This window comes from Electrona antarctica (genome assembly GCF_951216825.1).
Source record: "Electrona antarctica genome assembly, chromosome: 6".
NCBI classification, from domain to species: domain Eukaryota; kingdom Metazoa; phylum Chordata; class Actinopteri; order Myctophiformes; family Myctophidae; genus Electrona; species Electrona antarctica.
The window spans coordinates 33,131,197-33,150,248 of record NC_136811.1 but is presented as its reverse complement, the minus strand read 5'-3'; the positions used below and the strand labels follow the sequence as shown (position 1 = coordinate 33,150,248).

At 41.1% G+C, this 19,052-nt stretch overlaps 1 protein-coding gene across 1 annotated transcript; it reads right to left on the bottom strand.

The window, feature by feature from the left end:
- Positions 1–2,215: 2,215 nt before the first annotated feature.
- rhbg (Rh family B glycoprotein) lies at positions 2,216–17,692 on the bottom strand. The gene is made up of 10 exons (XM_079502657.1): positions 17,305–17,692; positions 9,805–9,991; positions 9,507–9,657; positions 9,169–9,316; positions 8,738–8,904; positions 7,645–7,782; positions 7,090–7,223; positions 5,249–5,370; positions 4,646–4,719; positions 2,216–2,386 (listed from the first exon to the last, which is right to left on the bottom strand). Exons 1-10 carry the CDS (start codon positions 17,492–17,494, stop codon positions 2,312–2,314), a joined length of 1,386 nt encoding a protein of 461 aa, XP_079358783.1. The 5' UTR covers positions 17,495–17,692; the 3' UTR covers positions 2,216–2,311.
- Positions 17,693–19,052: the final 1,360 nt, after the last annotated feature.

Below are 19,052 nucleotides of genomic sequence, written 5' to 3'. Positions count from 1 at the left end.
TTTTTTGCTTTTTGCATTTTTATTGATAGTTATTAGTGAAGACAGACAGGAAAGTAGGAGGGAGAGAAGGGGAGAGACATGCAGCAAAGGTCGGCATGAGCGGGACTCGAACACGCAGCGCAAAGTCAGGCCAGATATGTTTCATGCGCCTGGACCACTAGGCCAGTGCGGGAGCCCCATGGCTATCAATTCATGAAGGAGGATTAAGCCTTCGTCATATCAAGTAGAAGTAGGCTATTATAGGTCTACTATAGGATAACATTCCCCAATAGGTACAGTATAAGCTATCAAATTCATGATCAAGAACCAAAAAACATGGCCATGGTCCAGGCTACATAGGCCTACAGTATGAATAAAATGTATAGGCCGATCCTACAGTACATGTAGCCTATAAACAATTGTCAGATATGGAAAAGAAATATCGAAAATGTTAGACAAACATTTTTATTTTGTCAAAAAATATAATGACACCATTTATTAACTGAACTCACAGATTTTCTCATATCATCATCAGTAGCTCCTATAGGCTAGGCAAATGTGGCTAATCCGAAACAGCATATAGAATCATAAGGGTACATAAGTACAACAAACACACATAACTGGCCATGATATAAAATTCTATAACATAACCTAATGTGGAAAAAACAGTTAGAAAACCCCAACCCTCACGTATTAAGAGAGAATACATTGCATAAGAATACTTTCCAATAACTTCTCAGCACCTATACGTTTTAAAATATTTGTAATGCTGACAAATAAGTGGACTGGGATATAGCTATTCCCAGTTTCTCAAGACTTAGCTCAGTCGAATGTGAGGTGCTTATTAAAAGGGATAGCCTACAATTTGTCTTTGGTTTTAACAGCGCCCCCTGCTATTAAAGACTGTTTAAAACCTGTTTATATGGAAAGAGCTGTGGATCAAGCAACGGGAAATAAATAGCACCATGCATTCCATTATACAGCACTTTCTGTTTGGCAGATCATTTCCAAATTATGCCCTTTCACTTGTAGCTCAGATAATGACAGGCGTTATAGCGCCCTCGAGTGGTCACCGAGGAGTACTCGAAGAAGACAGTAGCCTACAACGATCAACCTGTAGAGTGTCGATAAGTGATGTTTGAGTCAGAGTGATAATTTATTTCAGTGGTTCATGCCATTTCATGCTGGCTACGGATGGATATACTGTATATTAAAACACATTGGCGTGTAACTCCCATCATAATCATTTTCTAATGCATATAACAAACAATGAATTATGCTAATAATCACCAAGGTAAACATAGGCCGACAATGGCATGGGGGGTATGGTGATTGTAGCATATATGGGTCATGTATAGCCCAAGATTTAGACTCTCGTATATATTTTATCGATTTTGAGTTTATAAAGTGTTAATTTCCCTGAGGGAGGAGAGGAGAACGGCAACAGCTGCCCCCATTAGAGCTCCGAACATGTAGGCCTACAGATGCATTATGCCTGTCCTATGCTTTTCACTGATCTTGCTCTGACCCCGATTGTGATGTTGTTTGTAGCCTACTTTGATTGTGCATTGATTGTTATGTTGTTTGATATTTTTAGTTTTATATACTTTGTACTTTATTAGTCTTGTAAAACACTTTGCGCTGCACTCGTGCCATGAAAGGTGCTCTATAAATAACGTTTATTTTATTATTATTATTAAATATAAGACCGCTTACCCTGATGATGCCCCAAATGTGGCATGAGAGGCCTGCAGGGTGCTCACTGCTTGTGTATGTATTAGTCCGAACTTTCAATAAAGAAGTGTTTTAATCACGTTTCACGTTTGTGGCCGAACGCCATTTCCCCACCTCGTTTACTTCCTGTTATACGTTGATCGTAATTCCGGCTTACACCGGATGCGCCCCCTCAATAACGCCATTTTATGGCCACTGGGAACTTTCGTCAGAATCGCCCCCCCACATACGGGATTAAAACGCTTCTTTATTGAAAACTACCGACTAATACATTGCACAGGCACCCCGTAGGCGTCTCTAACATTTGCGGCATCAGGGTAAGCACCTTATATTATGCATTTGTACATGTTCAGAGCTGTAAGGGGGCAGGCTGGTGCCGTTCTCCCCCTCAGGGAAATGAACTATAGACTCTTGTACATTGAAAATGTATCTATATCTAAATCTTAGGCTAGGGCAGGCCATGCAGGCTATGCCACAGACAAGACCTTTTTTACAATCTGCAATGATGGATGGAGCACAAGTGTGTGTGTGTGTGTGTGTGTGTGTGTGTGTGTGTGTGTGTGTGTGTGTGTGTGTGTGTGTGTGTGTGTGTGTGTGTCTAGCTGTTGAGTTTCTCAGACTCTTCTGTCCTCACAGTGGTCAGTTCCTCATGAGCACTCTCCTCCCCTGGCACCTGAGAGAGAGAGAGAGAGAGGTTATGGTAAGTTTCTAGCCTGGTATCGATTCGCAACGCAAGGCAAAGTTTCTGTAGCAGAAATCCAATTAAATGGAATTAGTCCCCCACAATCTAGTTCTAGTGTTTCAACATTTCTCCTCATCATTGTTGTTTCTGAAATATCCAACAGTCCAAATATATATACTGCTAAATCCTCCTTCAGGACATTTTTCATTGTTCCTTTCGTGGTTTTCTGGGTTAGAAAATGTATAGGCTACCAATATGCATCCTGTAGGCTAAACCTTAATCCATGTATTCCCAGAATCACTATAGTGCAGGGGCCAACACTGATATTTTCACAAATTGGTACCACCGTCCTAAGGTGACCGTAACATTTTTGTATATTTGTATTCCTACCTGTCTCTAGTTTATATTTTTATATGCTCAGCTACATCTTCCAATTCAGTAGTTTATAACAACCTATAGGCCTATAAGGCATAATTAAAAAAATATTCTTTAATTAGCATGTGGCATGTCAAACTAGGAGGTTTACATGATTCTGAACTGAATCCATTCCAAGCATTAGTTTTGCACAAAAAACACTCCTTGACCTAAATTCGGCCATATAGCCACTTGCCCAAATGTGATGACCTCATCACATTTGTGATGACCTTGCATCACATTTGTGATGACCTTGCATCACATTTGTGATGACGGCATTGGCCGTTTTTAGCCCAAGGAGTATTTTTCGTGCAAAAACAAAACAAAAAACGTTTCCAATGGATTCAGAATCATGAAAACCCTCTAGTTTGACACATCCCATGGCTACTTAATGAATAATGAATTAATAATGAATAATAATAATGAATCAAAATACAAAAATGTTACCTTCACCTTAGTGGTACCAAAAATCTGGTTCGGCCCCTGGACTATAGGGTGCGTGTGAAAAGAGAATGAGTCATTCATGTCTGAAAACGACATTTGTAGACACCTGTCCAAATGCATTGACCGCTTGCACCACCTGGTGGTCAGTCAAGGTTAATTATAGTGGAGCACCAGGGCTATAGTGATATTTGGTTAGCACATCAGATGCTCATATTTATGTATATGAATCATTATGAGAAAATGTCAAACTTTTTAGTGGTGTTTTGATGGTACATTATATAGGCTGGTGGTAGTTCTTTATATCCACTTATATTCAAAAAATCACACCCGTGTGAACTGAGTGGTGTAAGGTCTTATATAGACTGATCAGCTGTGGTCTGACGTAATGTCTGACGTAATGAAATCACACCCGGGTGAACTGGGTGACCGTAGCAACCATGCACATTTTTTGAGCACAGACAGACAGACAGACAGACAGACTAACAAAGCCAGTTGTAGGAGTGGTTTACACCACTCAAAAACATTAAAGGTATATTCAGTGATTTCGTTTCATTCAAATATCACTGTTTTGTTGTTGTTGTTGTGATAATCCTCCTTACTATAGAGTGCGCTGACCATATAAGGAGTTCCTCCCTGTCCCCAGTTCACCCCTAGCTGGGGGAAAAAAAACGTAGGTTTCATTTTTGGCTAGAGGGCCCAGCCTTCATCCAATCAGGATAGAGAGGGGCCTTCCTCCAGTCATGATTGAGCGGGGGCGGGCCTTAGTGCACGTGCTGTTAGCCTGTTGCATGTCCCCCCCACTGTAGAGCGTGCATGTGCACATCTTGTTACCGAGGCGGACCGTTTTTTTTCTCCAAATCACCCAAATCACTGAATGCTCCTTTAAAATAAAAAATCACACCCGTGTGAACTGAGTGGTGTAAGGTTTTATATAGCATGATCAGCTGTGGTCTGACATAATGTCTGACGTAATGAAATCACACCCGGATGTGATTTCACAACTGGCTTTTTTTGTGCAGAGAAAATGAGCATGGTTGCTACGGTCATCCAGTTCACCCGGGTGTGATTTAATTACGTCAGAAATTATTTTGAACATAGCAACCATGCTCATTTTTTCTGCACACAAAAGCCAGTTGTAGGAGTGGTTTACACCACTCAAAAAACACACCCGTGTGAACTGAGTGGTGCAAGGTCTTATATAGTCTGATCAGCTATGTCAGTGACGTCACACACTAACCATAGTAACCATGCTCACCTTTGCACGGACACGTATAGGTACAGGTACACAAACATACAGACAAAGTTGGTTGTTGGAGTGGTTTGCACCACTCAAAAATTAATGAAAGAAAACAGCAACACGCTCCTTTTAGGAATTTAGGGCATCCCACGCACCTCCCAGTAGATGCTATCCTCATAGCAGATAGTGTCAGGAGGAGCACCATAGATGGGCAGCTTCAAAATGAAACCTAACACAGGGAAAGAGCTATAGTCATTCATAATAATAATACATCAAAATGAAACCTAACACAGGGAAAGAGGCAGTCATTCATAATAATAATAACAGTATTTCCAATTTTCATACTTCTACTATTACTTCTACTCCACTACACCTCAGAGACAAATAGGCTATTGTTCTTTTTTACTCCACTACAATTATTTGTAAGGTTTAGTTACTTTAGTTACTTTGAAGGTTTTGAATATTATTACAAAACATGCTTTAACCACTTCAACCCAAACTTTCGCCATTAAAGTTGTAGAGCTTCAAATTTTGAAGTTGATCTACAAGCTCACAATGCGTTGTGAACTGCTATTTTCAAAAGATTTTTTGAACATTTTGAACTTGTGAAATGGGACATTCTGTGCAATGAGCAATATGCAAGTACATTTTGAATACTGGCATTTTACTTGTAACAAAGTATTTCAGTATTGATACTTTTACTTAAGTAAAACACGTGAGTACTTCTTGTCTTCTTCCATCACTGTCTGTATACCTACCAACAAGGAGTCCACCCAATAGTGCCATGCCCAATGTGACTGCCAGTGAGATGGCCTGGCGAACACCCTGGAATGCTGCTTCAACGTCCCCAGAGGCCACATCAGGGAAGACGTCCGCCATGCTGAAAATCACAGAGGGAAAATAAATTAGTTTCTAAGTATATTAAACATACAGAAATGTGTCTTGATTTTATTGGTGGAAAAGGAGTAGGTTACCCGTGATGGAAAGACAACATGACCTTGCATACAATATACAAAGGAACGGGGCAAGGAATATACATTCATAATAAATATATCTCTGCTGTCGGGCAGAAACCTACAAAATGTTCATTTTTTTCAGGAATGGACAAATATAAAATTTTCAGGAAATGAAGAAAACCTTATATTTTTAAAACAAAGAAAAGCAATACAGTTTGAGGGTCCAATGGAGTTAGCTGGTTTTGTCTGAAGCAGTTTTTAATACTTTTCATTGATTCAATATTTTTTCACCAACACACAATCGCAAATAAAAATGGAGTTAGCTGGTTTCTGCCTGACAGCGACAATATTTATACTAAACTGTTGCTCACTGTAGTTTTGGGACACATATCCAGATGCCCTTTACTGTAAACTGAGCAGAGGGATGTTAAAGGGGAATGCCACTCTGGGACTCTTGTATCAGTAGAAAGGTAAAAAGTACGCAATTTGTTCCAGCTTCCTGTTTTACAAAGGACTTTCAGTTGGAAAAAGTGTGGGCATCTGATTAAAACTCAATAATGAAACACAGAAATCGGTTGGTTTCTCCAAAGTTGGGTTAGTAGGATTGGGTTAACCAGATGGTAAAATAGAGTGAGTTTAGAGGCATGCATCATTGTGCCATCTACACATCTATGCCCAGGGCCAGGGGCCATTGTCTCATAATAATCCACTTTATGGTTAAATGCCGTTCTGGAGCATGAAGCATAAAACAGACACTTACAAAGAAAGTTGATATACACTAGTTATAATGATAACAATTTGCTGCCAAGAGGGAACAATGCAGTTGCTCTGTTGTAGTTGACAGTAGGCCAGTGAGAAAATGTGGAAATTCTGGCTGAACCACTGCCAAGCTACAGCATGTCAATTATTGCTCTCAAATTGCTCTTAGTAATTTAGCTTCAAATCTAATCCTACACTTAAAACCTGTGTTCAGTTCAGGGCACACAGCCAACTCCTTAGGTTTAGAAATAATGTCGTCTTTGTGATTTAACTTTTATTTAACCAAGGACGTTTGTCGAATTAGTTTGTAGTGTTACACACTTTCACTGTCACATTCAAGAGGCATGTGTATTGTAGAGAGTAGGCTATTGGCCGCTGAAATGGAAGTTGTGATAGTCCTTGGGGAAAGTGAGAGTATACCTGTAGCTCATTCACATTCCCTGTCCGTAATGTTCTGTGTGGGTCTAGTGATCCTAATTAGAATCATTCCACTCACAACCCCGCCTTTTTCTTTAATAAAAGAAAGAAAAAAATGATCCCACGATTTTGCAACCCATTTTTTCCACCCAGTGTCAATTATCTAATGTAATCCTGGGCGCTACACTTCCTCTGCCAACCTGGGGGGGCAGCGGACTGACCTCATGCTTCCTTCTATGCATGAGGAGTCCAAGCTGCTTCTTTTCACCTGACAGGGGGGAGTTTCCCCGGCCGGACGTACCCCACCTTTTTCAACCCATAAACCTCAGAAATTGGCACGTGACAAAAATGTTTTCAAGTGTTGACGCACAGCAACAACACTATTTTCAATTGAAAATACATTGCCATCTTCTTTCATTAGGTTTGGTGACGATGAGATGAGATTACTGACATACTAAATTACTCACCCATCTCCATAGATTTCTTTGGTAGCCAGCGCAGCAGTGACAGCTCCCACAATGGCACCCAGAACACCAGGCATACCGTGCAAGTTGTGAACTCCACAGGTGTCCTGGATCTTCAGTTTTTCCTCCAAGAGTGGCTGAGTGGGGTTAAGGAAAGGAAGGGTAAGTTCATGATGACATTGCTGTGTCTGTGGTGTGAGCACTAAATGTTATGTTGAAATAGTTTAAAATTGAGAGGAGACTTGTGGTTTTCTCTTTTATTCTTTCTGTTCGTTTTGCATTGAGCAATGGCAAAGGGTAGGCTGGTTTTACATTAGTTTCTTTATAATTAAATACATGACAATAGTCAAACAGATAAGGATTGGAGTCAATTCCAGATAAGTCTAAGCTTCAGCTCAGTTACACAGCAAAATCCTCATTGTCCATTTAACAAAAGAAAAAAGAAAGAAAGTAAGAATGTAAATTTCCTTTAGCATAAGATGATACATCCACTTCTTAGATGACCTGACATTAAAGTACGTACTGAATGAGCAGTGCAACAGATGGAAACATTCTTACTGTGAGGTACTTATAGCCTAGCACAGAGATGATTCCAGCCAAGAAGCCAACAATCATGGAACCATAAGGTGTTAACATCATCTCGCCAGCCGTTCCTGCGGCAACTCCACCCGCCAGGGCAGCATTTTGGATATGGACCTAGAAGATTATTAGATCAAAGCTCAATTTGTATCAATTTGCGTAAAAAACAAACAAAAAACATTTGCATAGATCTTTAGACCACCTTCTTGATGTTCATTTGTAGTGTTGCCCAGTAGCCTCACCTATAGACTGGTGAGTACACCTTTGACTATAAATAACTAATGTGTTTTGTAGTATTGTGTTGGTGAGGATTGTTTGCAAGGGACTGTTAAGGAGTCCCTTCAAACAAAAAATGAATGCACAAAGCAGGTGAAGAAAAATTCCTGTGAGATCAGCAGGTATTTTACAAACACACGTGTTACTATACCTCAATCATAATTCATGTGTGCTATGCCTGATTTACATCCTGATACTCTGATACTGTCAGTTGATTAGCTCATCTTTATTATCATTGAAATGCACAGACATCTCTTAGACCTGATTGTCATCGGTGTGGAATGTCCCATCTTGATTATATTATGACTTATGGGCCTAACTGAGTTTGGTTTGGTTAGTTATTTTGGTTGAGCAACATAGTCAGGCGATAAAATATGAATCAGCCCCATGTCATCAACAATAGAGAGACTACAGTTTGACTCATCTGATTAAATACCAAGACTCAGCAATGCCAGTCGGGTGCATTATTGCTACCGCATGACTCTTAAGGAACCACTTCAGTTAGGTTAACACAGGATACAGCGATACACAAGACTATCTAGTAATGTATGATTAGCTACGTCATCTTTTCATGTTTAGACTGGCATGAAAGTGATTTTGACGTTTGTTTTCCGGTTCAGGTTAAAAACCAAAAAAATGGCAGGCTGCATAATGCTGACATTATAATACATTGTGATGTAAGCAACATGGATGCAGCTGATACAATTAATAATGGGTTAGATTTAGGTGTGCCAATATGCAAGGATTAACAATACTCTGTATTAATGCACCCCCTGTTAATTCTTGACTTCCTCACCATGTCCAGTTTGCCGTCGTGAGCGGTGAGGGCAGACAGGCCGTATGTGGCCAGAGTACAGGAAGCTAGGGAGTAATAGGTGTTCATGGCTGTCCGGTGCTGGTCATCTCCATGTGCAGCGACGGCCGAGTTAAAACTAGGCCAAAACATCCACAGGTAGATGGTACCTGAGAAAAACATGCAACAAACTTATTACGTTTCTTGGTAATATTCGAAACTGAGAAATTGACCTAATAGATATATTTTTTGAAATATTGGGCAGATGAATCATGCATTTGTAAGCACTGTAAAGCACAGTCAGAACTACAGTCCAAACACCCCACAGACTGAGACAGACCAATCAGAGATGTGTAGTGCAGCCGTCACTGATAAACTGAGCTCCCTACTGGCCTGAAGGCTTTCTGCACTACAGACTTGTAAATGATCCTTACCGATCATGGCAAACAAATCTGAGTGGTAAACAGAGCAGTTCCTGTGCTTGCTCTTGTCCAGGTTGGGGCGGTAGAGCACGCGAGCCACCATAAGGCCAAAGTATGCTCCAAATGTGTGGATTGTCATGGAGCCACCAGCATCTTTTGCCTGAAGAGCAATTCACAAACATGTTTTAATGTTTGGGGAGTATAATGAAGTAAGAATTAAGTTGAAGCTGAGGAAATGATTGTGCATGTGATCATATTAATTCCAAAATGACAGACCTCCAGTACAATTACAATTATAGCCTATTTTACAAAGTAATAGAGAACATTTCACACAGATGAACAGAACTCACCCCTAACGTAGTCAGCAGGATAAACTCATTCACAGCAAACAGGATGACCTCAAACACGGCCATTACCAGGAGCTGGACTGGGCTGGTCTTACCCAGGACTGCACCAAATGAGATCAGCACAGCCCCGGTGCAGAAATCAGCATTGATCATACTAAATAAGAGAAAATCAGAGAAAATCTACATTTACACAAGTACATAATACATTATTATCTTTCAGAAATTTGTAACAATTTCTGATAACTTTTGCCTATAATGACAGGCCCAAAATTGTCCAGGTTGAAAGTGGTTAAGCACACACCTCTCCACTCCAATGTGGATCTTGCCATGGTGCATGCCATGGAAGAAACCCTGCATCAGTGTGGCCCATTGCAAGGCGAGGGCTGCAATCAGGAAGTTGAAACCAATGCTGCTGAAACCATAGCGCTGTAAGAATGTCATGAGGAAGCCGAAGCCAATGAAGATCATCACATGAACATCCTGGAAGCCTGCAAATTACAGACAAATGCATGAAGATCATCACATGAACATCATGGAAAGCCTGCAAATTACAGACAAATGCATGAAGATCATCACATGAACATCATGAAAGCTTGCACAATTCAGACAAACACAAGATCATCACATGAATGATGAACATCCTGGAAGCTTGCAGTGCCTTGCACAATGCAGACAACGTGTAGACCACAGACTACGAAAAAGCATGTAAAATGATGAAGATCACATATGATCTACATGTAATATAAGCTAGCATTAAAGTTTGGTGATACACCCAGGGGAATGAAACCATAAGCAGGTGTTGTAGTTTGTTTACCTGTACAGTTAAAAAATACAAAAACAAAACATGGCAGGCTGATCTTATTACACTTATGTAAGCAACACAGCGGCAGCTAATACAACTAATAATGGTTGTGTTAGATTTAGGTGTGCCAATGTGCTAGGGACAGTAGGCCTAGTCAAAAGCATTGTCAATGATTTCACACTGGCATGCCTAAATCTATCCCAGCTGTTATCATTTTTTAGCTGCAGCTACGTTGCTGCCATGTTTTTATTTTTTATAGAAAAACAGGAAAGTACAAAATTGGCTTTCATTCAACTTTAATGAAAACTCAATGCGTAAAATGCCATACAAGAAATTCTTCAGTATTCACAGACCATGTGATGACCACCAGGTACATTAAATGACATGGCTTTATCATCCAAATGTCTATTTCCTGGTGAATCAGCACAGTTACATAATCAGTGGTCTATGGGGACTTTGGTGCTGCTGCTGCCCTACATACTGTATACTGTACAATGGGAAAAAACAGGAACTGAATTCACTTTCTTGTGAAATCTATGTAAGCGACTTGATTGCATTCATTAAAGGTAATATAATCGTATTAAACCAAAACACAAGATACTTCTCTCATTTTAATTTGCTTGGGCATCACATTGGGGAAGGAAATCACTGCAATCAGTGCCCCATTCATTCAGACTTTCTGTTTCTCCCTGTGGTCCAAGCCGCTAGGACTGTATTATTTCTGTCCTCGTTCAGTACAAACTGTTAGACAATATCGCTCTTGACGGCGACCGCTGTTGCCATGGGAACTGATTTTGGCATGACTGTCAATGCCATTGCCTCTGTCCCCAATGACACAGCCCAGATACACAATGTCACCTACACGTACCCTACACCAGCACTCTTCACTAACTACAGGGGCAACAAGTTTCATACTGTATGTATTCCCAGGAAAAGGTAGTCTAAGATTATGTGGAGGCCTATAGGTGATCATTGCGCAAGGCAGCTACTGTATTATCCTATAAAGTTGACTGTAACATTCTTATCTCAAAGGAGTGAGGTCAACATACAGTACAATGTTGAAGTTAGCCTCATAGCATAATAAAAGAAAAATTTTGGCCAAATTTACATATCTGCCTAACTCTACTCCTAACACTGCTGCTTTATTGTACCTTATTGCCTATGACTATGTCTTCAGCCTATCAGAATGCTTGTTACATTCCAAAATCACCCTTTTCTTTTTTTAATGTAACAAACATTCTGATATAGGCTAGTCAATTAATGCAGGGTGAATCAGCAGTGTTAGGAGAGTATAGATTGAGGTAGGCAGATATTGGACTTGGAGATGTTGGACTTATGCTAAATGCCAAGAAAACTGAGGTTATCACCTATAACATCTCACCGGAACATCCACCTCTCACAACAACAGGAGGCACTGTGCTGAAGGAAGTCAAGGACTTCAAGTACCTGGGCTCATGGGTCAACTCAACTGAGCAAGATCTGAAAGTGAGGAAGGCACTTGCATGGAGGGCCCTGAATGGCATGACCAGTGTATGGAACTCCAATCTCCTCCGTCAAATCAAATTCAGCTTCTTCTACGCAACAGCTAGTCTTTTCTCCTATATGACCCTGAAGCCAACCCTGCAGAAGTCCCTTGACGGGTGCTACACCAGAATGCTGGGTGCAGTAGTTAGTAACATCAGCAAGACTGTACATGTTACTTACTAACAAGACTCTGTATGAGGGAATACCAAGGGTGAGCCAGAAAATAGCAGCCAGGAGAATGAGACTAGCAGGACACTGTCAAAGGCATCAAGAACTGCCAGCCAGCAAACTGGTGCTCTGGAAACCAACACACGGGCATCGATCACGAGGACGTCCCACGCTAACATACGTGGATGTACTCAAGAACGATGCATGAGCGCAAAGTACCAACGAACTGGCCAGATGTATGGAGAACCGGGATGACTGGAAACGACGATGGAGGGCTCGTCTGAGGACGACCTAGAGAGAGTACAGGATGTGTGTACAGCGGCGAACTGGTCTTCGCCTTCGACCTTTGCTAGGTTCTAGAACCTGGATGTCACGGAGCCATCAGTGGCTCATGCAGTCCTACAGGTTGCTGAAGAGCGCAGGGATCACACTGTAGTCCTTTGCCCAAAGGGGTCAAGCTGTCTAGGGAATTAGGCCCGAATAGGTGGGCCTGGAGCATACAATATAAGGCAGTCTAGGTCTGTCGGCTCCTTACATAAGAACGAGGCCATTGGGTCGGTGACCTGGTGGACCTTGACCTTTCACCTTAACTCCACTGGGCCAGTGGCCTAGTGGCATGTTGATGGTCCCATTTGGGGCGTGGTCACCGTCTGTGATGTGTGTATGGATTCTCCCAAATGCAAGCACATGGGAGCGTTAGCGCTATTCTCACATAACTGGAGGTTATGCAATAACCGTTGTTATGTAAATAGTGCAAGCAAGCATTTGCTTACGATACCCTTCTCACTTGCGATATAGGCAGAAGGAAAGTATCTGAATGAGTGCGCATGCGCAGGGGACGCATATACCCGGAGGCTGGGTGCGTCCTACGTCATGACACACAAGACCCATTCCTGCTATATAAATATTAGTAATGTGGGTTTATAAGATGTTTTTTCTGTCGATCGCCTCAGGAGATGCGCTCCCAAATGCAAGCCAATGCTCGCTTGCACTATTTACATAACCACGGTTATTGCATAACCTCTAGTTTTTTCTCATGATTGAGTCAACTAGATGACTTAGGCAGATAGTGATTTTTCATTAATTTCTTTCTGAAAACCGATTAGTATGGAGCCCCTAAGCCCGGCCTAAGGGGACATGGGAAGAAAAAAAAATTAACTTGTTCCCTCAAGTTAATATAACTCGAGGGAACCAGATCGTATCTTGTTCGCTCAACTTCATAAGTTGCTAATAACTCGAGGGAACAAGTTAATTTATTTTTCTTCCCATGTCCCCATAGGCCAGGGCTCCGTAGTTAGCAATATGGTAGGAGGCTAACATAATATGACAATGCATTCAGTGTTTTGTTTTTATGGCTTGTGAAGTGAGGGGCGCTCTTATGGGAATTTGTCATAATGACATAACATGTCTATTTACTCAGACACTATGACGTAAAATTGTCCATTCATTGTCAATGGGAATTAAATGTTTGTGTAGGACGAAAATAGACACTAAGCCGATTTGCTCAGACACTATGATGTAAAATTCTCCATTCATTGTTAATGGGAATTTAATGTTTGTGTAGGACGAAGTTTACCCTAATAGCTGGTTATAGGAGGGGTTAGCACCCCTCAAAAAATGCATTCTCAGGTGGGGTTGTGGATTTTATCTAATCAGGAGAGGGTATCCATTTATCATCTTCAATTTTATAGCTTTCCAGTTTTGTGCGCTCATTTCTTTGTGTTATCATCCCTTCCGATTTCACTTACTTATCCTGTATGTGTTCTCTATACCCTCTATACAGCAATAAGGATGCCTTAATAAATAAATAATTTCATTTTTATATTATTCTCATTCCCATACTCACCATTCATTCTTGGTACAACAATGAAATATAAACACAATTCCAGCTTCCATGACTTCAAAACGCGCGCGCGCGCGCACACACACACACACACACACACACACACACACACACACACACACACACACACACACACACACACACACACACACACACACACACACACACACACACACACACACACACACACACACACACACACACACACACACACACACACACACACACACACACACACACACACACACACACACACACTTACTATAATATTTTCAAACCCCCAGACTGGGACACTTTAATTCAGCTCATGTGACAGAGAACATGCCAAGTTAAAAATTGTCTAACTCTAACCCTATAGTCCTAATCTATTAAGTGTAGTTGACCTTTACTCTTGTGTGCTTCGTTTTACTCGTCTAACCTTGGGGAATGTTTTTTCTCAATGGCTTGCATTGGAGCCACGGCAGTCTGACACCAAATCGAAAGAAATCACTGTACTTTTTACTTGTACTTTTATTACATAGTATTAGGCCTACACAATAATAATGAATAATGATGTTCACAGTTCATTTCAGTTCAGTGAATGACAAACAAACTCGTCATTTCAAATGACTCTTTCTTTTCTTTGACATTTTCTGCTCTCTCTCTCTTCTCCTTTTTTCTTTCAAATTTGGAATCCTCCTCACCAACATCTACCCTTCTTCCTTTGCTTATCTTTGCTTTTCCTCCTCTTAATCTATGTGCACAAAACATACAAATCACCCACTGCTTTGCACCTGTACACCTGTGACGTGACAACTAAAACGGAGTCTTCTGATATGATATCTACTGTATGCAGTGTTTTAAGTAACTACTCAGTTTCAACTTCTCATTTGTATACTCACTGAGGTAAATTGACACTGACGATTGTACTTTGACATTGATGGATTGAATATGTGAGAAAAAGCATTCCTCTCTTCATAGTCCCATGACATCCCCCCTTGCCCCCAGGGCAGGCTGCTTCACACACCTGCAGGGTAAGGGAGGTAGTGTGTGTGTGTGTGTGTGTGTGTGTGTGTGTGTGTGTGTGTGTGTGTGTGTGTGTGTGTGTGTGTGTGTGTGTGTGTGTGTGTGTGTGTGTGTGTGTGTGTGTGTGTGTGTGTGTGTGTGTGTGTGTGTGTGTGCGTGCGGAGGGGGGGGGGGGGGGAGGGGGCGGTCACAGGAATCCACAGGTCTTGTGGTGTGTAGTAGCCAAGAGGAAAATTAGCAAGAGAGGCCAACTTTGCTTTACTTATCGTATCTGCGTGAGGTGGGCGGTAACATTATTAGGAGACGGGACTAGAGGAGAAGCAAACCACTCCTACTATATTTAGGAGACCATTTGTAGGCTTTGTGTACTATTTCGCCTCTAGTGGCTCCAATGAAGTTGGCCCATCTTCATAAATAGACCATCTTTGGTAGTAGTAAGCTAAACACACACTCAGGTGAACTTTCAACAAGTGTGCTTCACGCTGGGCCACGCCCCCAACCGTCCCTCCCACCTTGCGTGTCACTTCAGATTGGTTAAGGTGGATCTGTGGAGTTGAAGGCAAGCAGCTCTGTGAGTGATAGTGATACAGTGATGAGATCAAGCTCATGCACACGAACGAGATAGTGATACAGTGATGAGATCAAGCTCATGCACACGAACGAAGAAGCAGTGTTAATGTTTTCACAATATTTTGATTTTGTCTTAGTCTTAGTCTTTTGAATAACACACCATTTAGTCTTAGTCCTATTTTGTCTTCTGAAAAACCTTAGTTGACTTTAGTTTTAGTCTTAGTCAACAAAATGAACACTGTGAGGATGACCAAAATCTAAAACGGAATGCAAGCACAGGATGAGTTAATGAAATATCTCAAGGCACTGCATTCATGCACATTGAATTTATAGCAGTTTGTTATGTATCCAAATAGTAAGAAGATAACATTGAACCTTTTCCCTCAATATGAGGAAGGGAATTAAAGGGATAAACTACTACTAGACCACCAATGCAGGTTGTCATTCTGCAATTAAGTCACCTGGAAAAACACCTCTGACTTGACAGAGAGCTTCAGTGTTACTTGTACTTACAATATCAACAGACTCTTGATTGAATTCAAAGAAATGGCCTTTGTACATGAATAGGTTATAATATACCAATAATTATGCAATATGCTAAAACACTGCAAAAAGCAAGAGTTATTAACTGTGTATTTCAAATTGCCTATATTGACCTTTGAGTTGACAGTTATATGTGAATTGAAATACTCAAAGTAGAACTGCTACTTGACTTAAATAAGAAATATGTTTATTTTTTATTGAAAACTACTCAAGCGAAAGTACAAAAGAGGTTATTTTGAAGACTACACTCACGTCATGCTGAGTACAAATTATGTGAAAGGGCCAATGTGGCATCGTGACCGTAACATTATGAATACACGCCAACCTATCTCTCTCCAATTCAGATCTCTTATGCTCATCTTTTCTTTATAAGAAAGCTTTCTAAAAGATCGCTGTACAAATACAAAAAAGACATACTCTAGTGAAATTAAACAGATTAGAGAGTAATTACTAATTAGTTACTTTCCATGCACTGGCTATACAGTCAGTATGTTACCTCGTCCTCTACGCTGAGGCACTCTACACTGTGAAACACTAAACCATTTTTTACACCAATCCATTTAATCATTGGACCTGGAAGACATCACTATAAACTGTTGTTTAGACTCAAAGAATGGGACCATCACAAACACTCCTCCAATTAGGAATTTGCACGCTCTTTGCCTCATTGCTGCTCAACAATTTGTTGTTGACAGGTTGTGACAACCATGAAGCATTTCACAAGCTTATTGTAGCAACACAACAGAGACTAAAGGCTCACAAAACATGCACGATTGAGAGAGTGTGCAAGAGTGGCATGTATTATAAGACTATAACCATCTAGTGATACAGCACACATACAGTGATGAGATTTTAGTTTAGTAAGCTTTTTGAGATAATGAAATTGTAGCATGCTAAAGCAGGGGGTAACTCATACAATCATGAAAGCCAATCTGTCTCACCTCACTTACACTATACTGTAGGTCCCCATAATGCAACCTTATGAATCTACAGAACTGTACAGGCATATCCTACCCCTGCAACCTGGAAATGTTCAGAATGTAGTTTCTGTGAGGTGTTGAGACAATATTCAAAGCATCACACATACAGTATGAACCTAAAATCACAGCAACCTGTGCAATGGGGTGCTCAAAGACAGTCTACCTCCATTCCCTCAAAGTATCCCATTTCTGAAATGTTTTCTTGGGGAGCTACAACCATCCGAAAGTAGTCATCTCTCCAAGCCAACATTTATGCTCCTGTGACCCCCCCCACACAGACACACCCACCCCAGACCACTCTGAACCTCATTAGGCACCTCAGTACCCTCGCACTCAAACAACCTCATCTCTCTCCAGGTCACCTACTTGGGTAGCGGTAGTAGAATTCATTGTCAGCGTCAGTCGTGGAGGTGTTCTTCATATGCTCGTGCCATTTCTTTGCGTCTGTGTGGTCGTCGTACTCCACCAGTGCACCGAAGAGGATGATGAGGATGATCTGCAGGATGAGGCATGCAGCCGGCAGCTTCAGCCTCATATTGGTTGCTGCGTCTGTCATGGTGCGTCTGTGTGTGTGGAGAGGGGGGGTGCTATTCACCTGAGTCCTGGTCTTAGAAACGGATTGAAAGGGTTAAAGATCCAACAGATCTCAAGAATTGGTGTGTCTCTCTCTCTCTCTGTCTCTCTCTCTCAGAAACACACACACACCCCCACACATACACACACAGAGGTGTCTTCAGTTCAGAGAGGGGACACTCTGAGCATAAGGGAGAAGCCAGCAGACAGACACATGAGTTTGGTCTAACTTTTTGTGTTTTTGTTCACGCCCACTCATCTCTGCCGCCAATGAGGCACAGGCCCCTCCTCTACCTCTACTACTGCAAGCTTTAAGGAGGCCTGAAATATTTGATCTCATCTTAACTGAACCACTTAATGGTTTTTAACTCAACATAATTAGGTAAAAAAGCCATCATGTCCAAAATCAAATTGGTTACTTGTTAGTTTCATGTTAATCAATTGAACTTGAGCTTTCAGAAGATGCCAGTTTGAATCCCAAGTGGCAAAGTCGAGGAGTCTTGCTTTTCAATTCTTGCTCTAGTTACAGTAAAGTGCCTTGGTGGAGAATGATAGAGGAGGGTCATTGTAGTAGGCAGCTCACAGGTGGGAAGTGGGAACACATGCTATGAATGCAAAACATGAAAAGACGTTGAAAAAGAGAATTTGCTGAGCGACACTCTCATCTGGATAAACATGATGGGTAAAAACACTAATGTTTAATGTACCTTAGCACAATGTACTACAACAAGTATGCAGCAGCATGCAAAACACATATTAATTATTGACTGAATGAACACTGATTTCATTTTCATACATTACATTTCACTATAATTAACTAACTAATAGTTTGTTTTACATCATACGATTGTTTACATAGTTTGGTGGAGAGATTCGGAATGAACAATACACAACATTTCATAGCCTTCTAGACTCACTATAGGAAAAGAGCTGAGACTGAGGGGTCTTTGAGGATGACACACAGTAGATTGATTGGGAGAAGCCTGAGGGACTGAGGAACATCTTAGAGTAATAAAAAAAACGATAGCAGGGAAATATGTTGATTTAGGGATGGGTCTGTGCACATCCTGATCCTGGCATTGTAATGTTCGATAAGAGATGTCACTCCTGCTGCTATCATCATCTTCCATCGATGGAGTCTGCCTTTTCTTCAGAAAGAAACATCTGACAGGAATGCTGTTGGTTTTGGGAAATCATATAGCACTTCAGACCACAGGCGTCAAAGGTAAACTACAGAAATGAGGGCCCTCTTGTCTGTCAAGACAAAATCCTTCTATCTGTCTGCAACTTGTGCGGATATTTGCCAAGTACAATTAGTCCTCTACATTTACGTATCCTGACAATTAGGAGCCATTAAGACGGCACCTGGAGCAGTTAGTGCTTCAGTACTGTCTCTCAAGCCAAACTCTTCCGCAATCTTCGAACACTAAAGATAGTCTGCAAGACTGTGTCGTAAAAGTTGTGACAGGAAGCTGTCATCTGCTTTTTTGTTCATAAAAATCCATTTCCATTTTTGCTATAAGCAGCAAGCTACAGTAGAT

Excerpts from the sequence above, each read along its gene's own strand:
- rhbg (XM_079502657.1), bottom strand. The coding sequence starts at position 17,494 with ATGACAGACGCAGCAACCAATATGAGGCTGAAGCTGCCGGCTGCATGC. Across the intron at positions 9,992-17,304 it reads ATTCTACTACCGCTACCCAA|GCTTCCAGGATGTTCATGTG; the intron begins GTAGGTGACCTG and ends TGTAATTTGCAG. Across the intron at positions 4,720-5,248 it reads ATTGGGTGGACTCCTTGTTG|GTTTCATTTTGAAGCTGCCC; the intron begins GTAGGTATACAG and ends TCCCTGTGTTAG.